The sequence below is a fragment of the Peromyscus maniculatus genome, chromosome 1 (assembly GCF_049852395.1).
Source record: "Peromyscus maniculatus bairdii isolate BWxNUB_F1_BW_parent chromosome 1, HU_Pman_BW_mat_3.1, whole genome shotgun sequence".
Classification (NCBI taxonomy): domain Eukaryota; kingdom Metazoa; phylum Chordata; class Mammalia; order Rodentia; family Cricetidae; genus Peromyscus; species Peromyscus maniculatus.
In genome coordinates, this window is record NC_134852.1 from 35,060,595 (window position 1) to 35,072,698 (window position 12,104).

At 57.4% G+C, this 12,104-nt stretch overlaps 1 protein-coding gene across 2 annotated transcripts in view; it reads right to left on the bottom strand.

The window, feature by feature from the left end:
- Ltbp4 (latent transforming growth factor beta binding protein 4) overlaps positions 1-5,306 on the bottom strand; it is a 29,284-nt gene extending 23,978 nt beyond the window's left edge. The window contains exons 1-6 of one of the 2 annotated variants that reach the window (XM_076574626.1): positions 5,015-5,305; positions 1,575-1,766; positions 1,018-1,265; positions 832-934; positions 388-462; positions 185-307 (exon numbers count right to left, since the gene is read on the bottom strand). In XM_076574626.1, coding sequence (XP_076430741.1) covers positions 185-307; positions 388-462; positions 832-934; positions 1,018-1,265; positions 1,575-1,766; positions 5,015-5,264 — 991 coding nt within the window. In that variant the 5' untranslated portion in view covers positions 5,265-5,305. Of the gene's footprint in view, positions 1-184; positions 308-387; positions 463-831; positions 935-1,017; positions 1,266-1,574; positions 1,767-5,014 lie in introns of both variants that reach the window. The other variant, XM_076574632.1, reaches the window with a different exon arrangement.
- Between the last annotated feature and the right edge of the window lie 6,798 nt (positions 5,307-12,104).

Here is a 12,104-nt window from a genome sequence, read left to right on the forward strand (position 1 = left end):
GGGGATGTTCTGAAATCATCTCAGGGATCTGTCTGAAGGTCCAAGGATAAATCTGAGGGGGACCTGAAAGTCTAGAAGGTTTGGGTATCTGATGGGATTACGGGTCCATGAATACTCTGGGATACGATCTAGGGTCAGCAGCGGTTTGGGATCCAGCTGCAGAACGCCCCTCCCGGTGGCTCACAGATACAGCTGCTTCGGGAAGAGTCCAGCAGGAAACCGTCGGGACACACACACGTGTACCCGCCACGAGTGTTGGCACACTCCCCGTGTTGGCAACGCCCACCTGTGGCGCACTCATCCACATCTGCAAGAATCGAGGAAGTTTTTGGCAAGGAAGGGACTGCATCCCTAGCAGCCTCGCCCCCCTCCCCTGCCGGGCCTTACCTACGCAGGACCCATTAACCCTCTCGAAGCCAGTTGGACATGGTCCATTTGGGCCATTCACTGGGTTGGGGTTCCCTGTGGAGAAAGGAGGGGTCGGGGCAGGGAGAGGTTGGCAGGAGACAACCAAGCAGCTTTGAAGAAAGATTAAGTGGGAAGGGCTAAAAGGAGTGAGGTGTGGTTTTAGTACCAAATCAGCCTCCCTTTGGCGGCTTAGTAAGTAACTTCGGAGGATCTAGAAATGCGTGGATGAGACCAAGGCACAGAAGCCGATGGAAAAGTGTGACCAAGATCAGAAAAATGGGGTAAATGGACTCAACGGTATTGAAAAAAAATCTAGACTAGACACGACCCCCATAACAAGGTAGGTATAGCTAGAATTTGTGACCCAGGTTTATCTGTGCCCGGAGGAGAAGAGGCGAGGTTTGGGGACGACCTGGGGCTTACCCAGGTGTTCCGAGCACGGCTGACAATCATGAACACCCCAGGCCAAGCCCTCCCCTCGGCAGCATACTTCCTGAGTCCGGAGCCCGGGCAGCGGCGACGCACACTGTTGGAGAAGTGATGCGTGAGCGCGCCCCCGCGCGGTGGTACGCTTTAGGGGGGTCCCCCAGCCCGCGGGCCTGGTCTCACTTCGCTTCCGCGCAATTCCCTGAAACAGTAACCGAAGCCAGAGGCGTCTGAGTAGCCGTCCTCGCGTGGCGCGCTCTGTGCCAGCACTGTGTAGGGCGCCGCCGCCTCGGCCCGGGCTGCCGCTTCAGCCCTGGCTAGGGCTTCAGGGTTCGCCTCTTCCCAGGGGCCCGACACACGTTCCACCTGGTGCACCACTACCGAGGCCTCCTGAGGGTGCTCCACGTGCACGCTCACCATCGATGCCACACCTGAGCAAGATGGACAAAGGGGTCTGTCTACACGAGTTCCGCCTTGCTGGGGCTAGATTGGTGAGGTGAGCTGAGGACGGGTACTTGATATTTGGGTAGGTTTCTTGTGGGGGAAGGTGCTGTAATGTAATCAGGCCTGCAATTTTCAGTGATTCTCCTGCCTCTGCACCCCGAGAGGTGGGATTACAGGTGGAAGCTTCCAAACCGGGCTTGGGAGGGTAGCAGAGAAGGCAACAGACTTGGCCAGAGAATGGTCAAGTTCCTGAAGTGAGAGTGGGATCAGAGGCTCTTTGGCTAAATTCTCCTCACCATGTTCGTCGTCGCGGTGATTGGCTAGTGGCATGGTGTACACGGAGCGGGTCAGGCCCGGCATGGCTGGGGCCGGGGGCCGGGCCCCCGAGGAATGCAATTGGCAGAATTTGCCAGCGAAATCCGGAGGACAGAGGCAACGGTCAGGCTTCACACACACGCCACCGTTGTGACAGATCAAGGGGCATAGGTCTAAGGAGAAAGCAAGGACACACACATACACACACACACAAAAAAAAAAAAAAAAAAAAAAAAAAAATCAGTGCTATGCCTGACGGACAGCCCTGCGTCGGGAACCCAAGCTAACTCAGTCCCCAGAGCTGTAACTCGAGGCCCTCAAGGTACATTCATCCTACATCTCTCTACCTTAGGTGTCTTTTTTGTTTATTTGCTTTTATGTTTTGAGGTAGGGGCTAATGTAGCCCAGGCTAGCCTCGAAAACCCACTACATAGCCGTGCTTGAACTCCTGATCCTCCGAACTTTTGGGATAACAGCAGGATGCCACCAACACACCAGGCTTTTCTTTTAGCAGTCTTGTGGCCGACTATACAACTACACCGGTTGGGTCAAGTTGCGAAGCTATTACACAGTCCCGCCTACTAAGTGGGCTCACTCCGCCCCCTCTCTTCATTCCCTTTCCCATTTTCTTGGCGGAGGTCGGGCGTTCTAGCCCCGCCCAGACCGTGCTACTCCCGCCCACTGGATTAACTCCGCCCACCATAGCTCTCTTCGCCCAACCCAACACATCCACTCTCTGCCTCCTTAGCCGGAACCCAAGAAGTCCCCGCTTTTCCCTTTGGCCAGGCACTCCTTTCCAGTCCCGCCCACATGGCCTTCTACCTGAGATTGTGAACTCCGCCTGACCATGGCACCTGGTAGCTTTAGTCCCGCCCACTCACTTTCCTACCTCTGATTTGCCCTAACTCACGCCCCTCCTACTCCTGGACCAGCTAGGAGATTTAGTCCTGCCTACTCCCTCAGACAGTTTGCAGTTTCAGCCTTCCCTCCTCGCCTTCGGTAGCACCGGGCGGGGCAACTAGCGGGGACGCGCCTCTGCTCCCCTCTGCGCGCCCTCTCTGGGCCCCAGGCCACCTCTGGGCGGGGCACTGCCAGCTGTGCGGCGGGTAAACAAAGAAAGGGGTGCAGCGGGGGCAGGGCGTCGTCTCCACATTCCGAACCCTTGGGGAGCCCCGGACTGCTGAGCCAAAGGAGGCCGGACGTGTCTTTCGAGGGCACCCCCCTCCCTTCCTCCCCTGGGGCTGCCGAAAACAGCTGGAGACAGCTGCGCTCAGGGGAAGGAGGGAGCAGACAGTCCGGGCTGTCCGGGGAGGTGTGTGTGGGATTTTCTGAGCCCCAATTGTACAAAAGAAAGCACGGGATGGGGGTGGGGACGGGAAACCTCAATTTAGACCAGTCAGGGGACAGGCGTCCTCGGAAGCTATGAGCGTGGAGGCAGTACTCTGGGGTTAAAAAACGACCCAAGTTTTCTAGGAGGCAGGGAGAGGCTAGCTCAGAGTAAATCTAGGCTCTCAACTAAGAGTCTTTCAAGTCCTTTCGGAGAGTTGCCTAGAAAACAGGACTTTCTGGAGGCGGGGGTGTGGCCCATGTGAGGGTGCTGAGGATAAGGAGAAACGGAGCCTGAAAGTTTCCAACATATTAAGAGTCCCAAGGTGCTGGGACCTTAGGATTCTGTGGAAAGCCCTACCCCTTCCTAGCTAAGGGGCTGGTTGCCCAGAGTTTTGATTAGTGGCTGTCTGTGATAACAGACAGAGAACCGTCTCTGGAGTATTCTTGGGAGGATCCGTTGAGACCAGTTCTGGGATTCTCTGACGATGGGAGTCCCAAGTTCCTAGGGAGAGGGTGGGACAGAACTTGAAGAGAGGAATCGGGAATCTACATTAGAAATAGAAGAAAATAAGAGGCTATGTGGGGAGAGACTTGAGGGGAGGGCTGGAGGGGGAGAGTTATCTCCACTTAAGGCTTGTGCTTGCGGGTTTCTGGGGAAGTGGGAAGCCGTTGGGTGACAATACTAGAGTTCTCCAGGGAGGGGCGCAGCTTGGAGGAGTACCTCCAAAGACGGCCAGGGAACTTCTCCGAGGCGGCCCTGGAGTGTGTGACCCGGGTTGAAGAGGGACCTCGGGATCCGGTGATCAGAAACCCGGATCTCCTGGTAGGAGCGTTAACCCTGGACTCCGGGTACCTTAACGAGGTTCTTTAAAGGACAGTTCAAGAAGGGCTCAACTGAGAAGCAAGACTGCAAAAATGGCAGTGGCTCTGATAGGTAGAAGCCACCAAGGTTAGGGGCATTTCTTTGTGTCTTAAGTCATTCCGCTGCCTACTCTTGGCTTTGGATGCCGACCCCCCAGCTCAGGGTGCCCATACCAGGGGCTTCCTACCAGATGGGCAAAGTTACCCTCATGTCCTACACTCTTGGAAGAACAGGGAGCTGAGGACACCAGGGTCTTGACGAGGTCAGCCCGCCTTCACATGTCCCTCCTTGTGCCTCCAGGGGCTTGGCACCCGCCTGGGCACGGCGCCTGGCACGGGCGAGTTGGGGCTGGGCCGGGAGGAGTGAAGGAAGGAGGGAGGAAGGGGCGGAGAGAGGGAGTGGTAGCAGGCGGGGGCTCGGGCGGGAGATGAGCTCACGCCGGCCGGGTTGGGCTGGCTGGGGGCCAGCCTGGGCGAGTTCTCGGCGCCAGGGGCCCCACTCCCCATTCCAGAGGGCGTGAGGAGTGGGAGGCAAGTAAAACCCGACCCCCAGAGAACCATTCCACCCCCACACTCTGGGAAAGCAGGTGGCGCGCCCTCCCGACCTCACCTGAACCCCAGAGTGCTCCCCTGGTCTAGAGGTGGCTGAAGCGCAAGCTCGTCCCTCCTCCCCCAGGGGGCGCCCTCTCCCCAGGCCTCCTATCTGAATATCTGTCGCACGTGGAACCGCAGTAACTCAGGTCTTGCCGGAAAGACACTCGGTCTTTTCTGGGCCCCCTGTCTCTTAGCTGTTCATCACAGATAATCCCATGCTGGACTATTCTCCCCCTCCCAAAGACAGACACAGAAACTTGAGACAAGCAGGGTCCCCCATGCGACCCTGAAACAGTCCCTGCTAACTTACTACGCATAATCTCTGAATTTGGACCCCTTCCCACAAGTTCCCAGGTCTCTCAATTCTGAGATCCCCGCCTTGACTGAAAGGGATGAAAGCCGTTCCCAGTCCGTTCATGGGGGACACCACGGGTCCTCGAAAACACTCATTGCTCCTGAAATCAGCGCCCCAGGGACCCACTCCCCAAACCAGGAATTCAGAGCCCCCCTTCCTCAAATACCCTCACACTCCCCAGCACGTCTGTACAAGGAATCTGATCTCCTGATCCCAAGGGCATTGTCTCCGGGGGTCCTCCCTCTGGGCACTCCTCCCTCGGGAGCACCACCCGGCACTCACAGGCGCGGAAGCCGGGTCCCCCCGGGGCCGCCCCGCCGGGCGCGCCGCTGTCCACGCTGGTGGTGTTGCGGGGCGCGCAGGTCGGGGTACAGCGGGAGCCGGTGGGCCCATGGATGCAACGCAGGCCGCACACGGCGGGGGTGAAGCGCACGCGGAGACGCTCTCGGGGTCGGCCCAGCGCGGGCTGCGGCCCCAGCTGCGCCAGCAGCACCAATAGCGACACCCAGAGCAGCCGCGCGCCGCCCGCCATGGCTGCAGCGCCGCGCTCCACCGCGCCGCCGCCCCAGCCCGCCCGAGGGGCCCGGCCGCACCCGCCCGCTCGCCCGCCCGCCCGCCCGCCCGCGGGGGAGGGCGGCCGCGCCCCCGCTCAGCACCCCCCCCCCGCTCCCTCCCGGGCGGCCGCGCGGGGGCGCGTGGGGCTGGGCGCTTAGCCAGAGGCGCGAAGGCTGGGCGCTAGATTCGCAGGGGGAAGGGGAGGGCGCCCCCTCTGCTCCCACCCGCGCTCCAACAAGTGGATGGGGCCCGCAGGGGAGTAGCAAGGAAGGGAACAGGTGGGGGCGGGCGGGTTTGCCCTCATACAGAGTTGAATCCATGCAGAGGAAATCCATCAGAGCAATGGGGGCCGCGTTTGGGGAGCCAACTAAAGGCTGGTCCTTTGACTAGGTACAGGGAAAAGGGATTTCATCTAGATAGAAGACAAGGATGGCCATGTGGGCAGCGACATGGCACATCTGTGGGTGATGAGAAGGGTTGGTGCACAGGGCACATAAAGGAATTAGAAAAGCTGGATTCTGCAGAGGAGGCTATGAGGGTTACGCCTGAAGATGTTACATCAGGCCAAGACTCTACACCTGGTGGAGGAGGTCGGAATGGATAAAGGCAAGGGATGGGTTCAGACTGTGGGTGGGGGTCCTCACATCTGGTCTGGGGCTCACATCTGGAAAACTTTAGGAAGGAGGGGATGCATCTGGGCTGAAGGCCACACAGGAGGAGGGGGCTTCTGAGGGTGGACGAGTCTATGGAGTGTTCTAGCCTGGGCTGTAGTAAGAAAAGGGCCAAGGGAGGGTCTGGCATGTAAGAGGGGAAGGCCTCTGGCCCCCAGCCGTCCCGCAATCTTGGGCATTCTGTGCCCGGGCAGGCGCCAACCCGCACAATCGCTTTTGTTGTCTGGGCTGGTTCAGCCTCGCTTTCTGCTGGGCGACTTGCCCCCCTCTTCAGCCGCAGGAGCCCGGACGCCTGGCTTCCCGGCCCCACCCCGATGGGTCAGCGCCTTTGGCCTGCGTCTAGTTCTGTCCCTGGCTCACCTCGCACTGCCGGACGCAGGGGTCCCTAGAGGTGGCCGCGTCCTGGGGAGTGGGGTGGGCTGAGCTACAAAGGGGGACTGGTTGGCGGCGGCAGCACCGTGGGAACCAGACGGCTTTATCTGGCCCGGAACCACCCCCCTCCACCCGCTTCGCGGAGGAAGGGCGGATGTTCTTACCCCGGGCCTGGCCGGCAGGGGCGCGATGTGGGGGCCTCCTTTTCAGCAATGCCCGGGCCCACGGCCCTCGGGGCCGCCTTTGCCTCAGCAGAGCTCGGGCCTCCTGCAAACTGGGTGGAAGGGGACGGAAGAGGCTGTCACCACTATTAAATTGGTCCCCTCACCTCAAGGAAAGGGGCCTCCTAAGGCAGAAGCATTTCTAGGGGTGGCTCTGCCCAACACTGCCCCCAGCCCTTTTATGGGGAGCAAGGCTTGGATGTTCTTTAGAGAAATACTTTCAGAGAAAGAACTGTGGGAGAGGAAAAAATAAAAGAGAGGAATGGAGAGAGAGGAGGAGAATTGAGACTTAGAAACGGAAGGGACATCACAGGAACAGAGAGATGAGGTGGATGGAAAGAAGAAGGGGGGTGTGCACAGAGACGGAGCAGACGCAGAGGCAAAGACCCAGTGGTGAAGCTGGGCAAGGGAAAGAACACATAGAAACACAGTTACTGAAAGTGAAAGATCAGTGTATGTGTGTTGTGGGGGGCAACTGTAGAGGTCCCTGAGGGGAGATCCGGGAGTGGAAGAATCGTATGCTTACGTCAGCGGCTGCCAGTTGAGGGACACCTGTCTGTTCTCCGCGGGGCTGGGGCTGGGCACTGGAGGTGTTGGGGTCAGGCACCCCTGGAGACCTGTGCACCTGTCAGGTGGGCAGTTCCGGGCCCTGCAAGAAGCTTCAGAGACAATCAGGGACTCAGTGGAGAACCAGGGAGGCTGAGCCTCTGTTGAACGCATCATTTCTTCATTTTGGATGAGGCTGGGGAAGGAGGCCTCTCATCCCCCACCTATCATATCCCACGTGGAAGAACCCACCTCTGGTGCAGCGGCCCCTCCTAGGTGTCTGGCTTAGGCAGCAGCGACAGGCAGCAAGGCTGTAAAGAGGAGAGTGGAAGCTGTTCAGACCCCTAACGCCCCCAAACAAGAAGGCAGGGGTGGATCACAGAAAAGAAGCCCAGATAAGGCTTGAGGGAACTCCAGGCAGATAAGTTACTTAACTTGAGGCTCTTCTCCGCATGCCGTGAAACCAGAGGAGGCAAACTGGCCTAGACTTTCAGGAAAGGCCACAAAAATTTACATCTCTGTATCTTATGAAATTCACCACCACCACCATCATCATCATCATCATTATTCGAGAAAGATTCTCATTATGTAGCTCTGGTTGGCCTCGAACTCATTATTATCATTATTTTGAGACGGCTCGTGCACGATAGCCCTGGCTGGTCTAGAATGTACTGTGTAGCCCAGGAAGTCCTCAAATTCACGACAATCCTCTGCGTAATCCCCTCTAATGCTAAGGTTACACACGTAAGCCACCACGCCAGACTTAAGATGATTTTAAGAAACATTCAAAGGAGATTTTTAAGTGCATCATCTCCAAGCCCTGATTGTCTGGGACCTAGAACTCCGCCCACTAATTCGTCGCGAGTCGGGACTCAGCGGTCATCCTGAGCCTGGCCGATAGGTGGCGCCACATACACAGACCTCGGCGGCTTTGCACCGCGGTGTCTCCTTAGACTGCGGGTCCAGCTCAGTGCTGAGGTGGAAGGGGATACCGAAGTCTAGGATTGGGAATCCTGAGGCCCCATTCCTATCCGGTTCCCGCCTTTTCAGGCTGAACGTCCCGGGACCAGCGTCTCCCGGCCCTTGGGCTTCAGCGTCTGGGAGGAAAGGGTCTTTCCTGGACATGTCTCCGCTCCACAGGGTCTCAGCGGTCGACCCTTCAGCTATACTGCCAAAACGTCGCAACCCAGCCCCCCCCCCCCGACAAGTCCATTATCCTCAAGTTAAAGGGGGGCGAGGAATGAAGGTGCACGTTCAGGCCCAGAGAGAACAACCCTGGAAGATGCTGAGAAAGGGAATCCAATGCCCAAACCCATTCCAGATGAGTGGGGCTCAGTGGGGTAGGAAGCTGCCCCGGGGGAGCCTCCGAGACCCCCCAATCCGGTCGCCATCCCTCCCGCTTTTTCTCCAGGTTAACCCCTTCCCAGTCCCGCCCCCTGCGCGGCTCGGGTTACTAAACGCATTCCCAGAGACCGAGGGAGCGGAGCCCGCGGCCTTTGTAACGGAGCGCGGGGCTGCCAGGCGCAGGGGCTGCCAGGCGCAGGGCCGGGGTTCTAGGCAGACCGTCTCCTCCGATCCTGTCACCCGCAGACGAGAGAGGTGCCTATTACCCCCAAGTTAATAAACTATCCCGGATCTCGCCACCAGATCATTCGTAATTCATTCAATCCGGATGAGCTCTGATCTCAGCAAACCAGAGCATCAGAAAACCTGAGAATCCCCTACATGGGTTCCCCCAGGACCCCTGCCAGCGGCCCATTCACGTCTTCCTAATCCATTAGAAGAATCCAGAAGTCCTTTCCAATTAATCCAGCGCCCCTAAAACCCAGAACACGGCAATTTTTCTTTAAGATCTCACCACAACCTTCCAGCATCCTATTTTCTTGAGGACTCAAGAAACTTGGGGAGCTCCAGGCTAGTTCAAGGGCCCCACCCATCTCATTCTAACTCGAAGCCTTACCGTGGTAACAACTGGGTTTCTCTCCCCCAATAAGCTTGAGAATTGGCTGGAGCCTTATCCATCCCACCCCCCTGGAGGGATCCCCTTCACATTCTCAGCACTTCTCGAATTTTAACGCCAGCAAAATAGGGACTCCTAATAGATCGAAGAGCTTTGGCCGTAGCATCCTACCAAAAACATTTGCTTTGTAGTCTCCTAAATCTGAAGGTCTTGCTCCTCTGGGACCACCAGACTTACTGGGTGCAGCATGCACGAGGAAGAAGAGTCTGCAGTGGGCTTACCCAGCCTGGTGGCCCGGGACCACCGTGTCCTGGACGGCCTGGCTAGAGCTGGGGGTGGGGCTGGGGCTGGGGCCGCTAGCAGAGGTGGCGGCTGAGAGCAGCAGCAGGAGGAGGAGGGGGCGGTGGCCACCGAGGCCAGACCGGCGCATCCTGTCGGGTGCAGAGTCCGGCTCCGGGAGGGCAGCGTGTCCAGTGGGTCCGGATCGGCCTGGCCCCAGCCCCGCCCCCTCCCCCGCCCCAGCCGGAGGCCGACTCACTTTCTCCACCGTGCAAGCCTGGGGCTGTGAAACTTCCCGCCAATCAGATCCCTGCGCTGCCAGAGCTCTGAGAGAGGCCAATCGGTTCGCGACAGGGGAGGGGCTACACGGACAGGTGCCGGGCAGGGAGTTCTCCTGGAGGTGGGAGGATTTCAGAAATCAGGTACTGACGGCGAAAGAATCTCTCTTGAGCCGGAGGGACAAAAGTGGTTGCCACCGAGATGGATGCGCAGGGCGGTCCAGGTCTTCTAAGCTGGGCTTAGACTAGTAGGCCTCACCCCTCGCTCAGCGCTGGGGGATTCTGTTAGAATGTAGCTGTCTGGCTAACGGAACTGATAGCTCCCCAGGTTCCTATCTACCTAGCAAGAGACCAGACTCTGCTGATGCTCCAAATGTGGTGGCACTCCCCAGGGTGAGGCAGGGAGATCCTGAGTTCCAGGCCAGCCTGAGCTACATACTGAGCCCGCCCTTCCTCCTCGGCCACCCCAAATCTCGAAGAAACAAGAATTTAGTATTGGAGTACCAATCTCACATTCAACCCAGGTGTCCTCTCCGTCACCCACATCAAGCCTTCCAGACAGAGGGCCCTTTCCCAAGGCCCTGTCCCTTGTTCCAGCCTCACCATCTGCAAAGACTTGTCCCTCCCAAGTTGTGCCCTCTTGTGAATCCAGGCTACGCCCTTGACCACACAGCTCCCTGAGGACTCCCAGCTCTACCCCTCCCACACCCCTCTCTGCCTTAGTCCCTAGGAGACACCAGACCCCTTCTCTGCCTCACTCCTTAGAGTCTCTCCCAAACACCCTCACAAGCCCAGGACAATAGCCTTTGTTTTTGGAGACCTCCAATCCCCTCCTTTCCGGTGAGGAGACAGTAAGCCCACCCACTCACTTTAGTGGGTTCCAGCCCCCCCCCTTACAACCTCCAAACTCAGTGGATCTCAAGCCCAGCTTCTCTTCCCTAGGAACGCCACTTCCAGCCTGGCATGGTAGTGGAAGCTCTGAATGCCGGCACTTGGAGAAGCCCCAGGCCAGCCGGGTGTAATAGCGAATCGAGCCATCTAGAGCCGCATAGCAAGAGCCTGTTTCCAAACGAACCAACCTCAAGTTCCCACTCTTAGCCCCATGAACCCCTAGAGCTTCAGCCTGCCCCCCAAGTTGCCTCTTTTGCTTGAGCTCCAGGCAGAGAGAAAGGGGGTACGGTTTCCCTTGGAATCCAAACCCCACTCTTCCTGAGTTGCTCCACTTCTGGGTTTGAAGCCTCATCTCTCAACGGTTCCACTGTTTTTCCTCCAGTTTGCTTGGAACTGGCCTTGGGTGCCTGCTCCCCCTTAATTGACCTCCCATGTTTGAGAATTGCAGGTGTGTGACTACCATTCACCTGCCAGCTTGTGGACTAAATAAAGCATTAGCCCTGCCCCCCAGGCAAACTGGGGTTCCAGCCACAGAAGGTAATCAGGCCTCAGGCCGGGCTGCACCAGCCTCCTCAGACTGAGAACAGGGAATGTTCCAGATTCATGCCATCCTCTATTCCCATTCTTTCAATGGAAGGTACACAGGACACACACCTCACCCCTCCCTGCAGTGAGCCACATGGGCTGACTCACACGGCCACCTTCTTACCACTACTGCCACCTACAGCAACACATGCCTCCATCCCGTGCTAACACCTAGACATCAGAGCCCACCCACTGCCCAGGGGCATCCAGGCCCAGGAGCAGTAATGTTGGCGGTCAGGACTCATCCACGGCTATTCGTGGGCTGACCCAGTGCAATGATGGAGTGCCAGCTTTGCCCATTAACTGTGCTCCATGCTTCTGTCATTGTGTGCCACCCCCAGGTCCCTGCTCACGTGGCCCTCTGGATCACCATGTCCCTCACCTGTTTTTCCCCTCCCCATATCCTACCCTGTGGCTGGAGCATTTGCTGGGGGCGCTGCCGAAATTTCTCCCTTCTGCCCAGGATCCAGGGCATCGTCAATGCTCGTTGCTAGGCAACAGCCTCTGGCTCACCACTGCAACTTCCGGGGATGGCAGGGATGGTACTGGCTTCCCTTCCCCTCCCCCCCGAATTTGGAGTCTCCAGTTCCCATTTCTTATATTTATATCCTATTTATGTTATTTTGGGGATCCTAGTAGGATCTCAACACTTCAGAAACCCTCTAGAGCTCTGGACCATAGCATTCTAGAAGATTCTCCTCATTGTTCTCTCCTTTGTATACTATTTCATTCCTAGTATTGAAAATACACTTCAATATGACAATATGCTCTGTTTCTTCTAGAATGTGAGCATTCCAGCGATACAAGAGTTTTCCAGCATGGAAAAAAATGGCCTCAGTGTTCTAGACCTCTGTTCATTACAAAGCACCTTTATATTTTAGATTTTCTGCCATTCTAGTTTCTATATACTCTTTAGAATTCCTACCATTCACATATTCCCCAGAACATAGTGTCCTGGCATGTAAAAAAAAAATCCTGAGTTTGGGGGTCTGTGGGGCATTCCAGAACATCCTG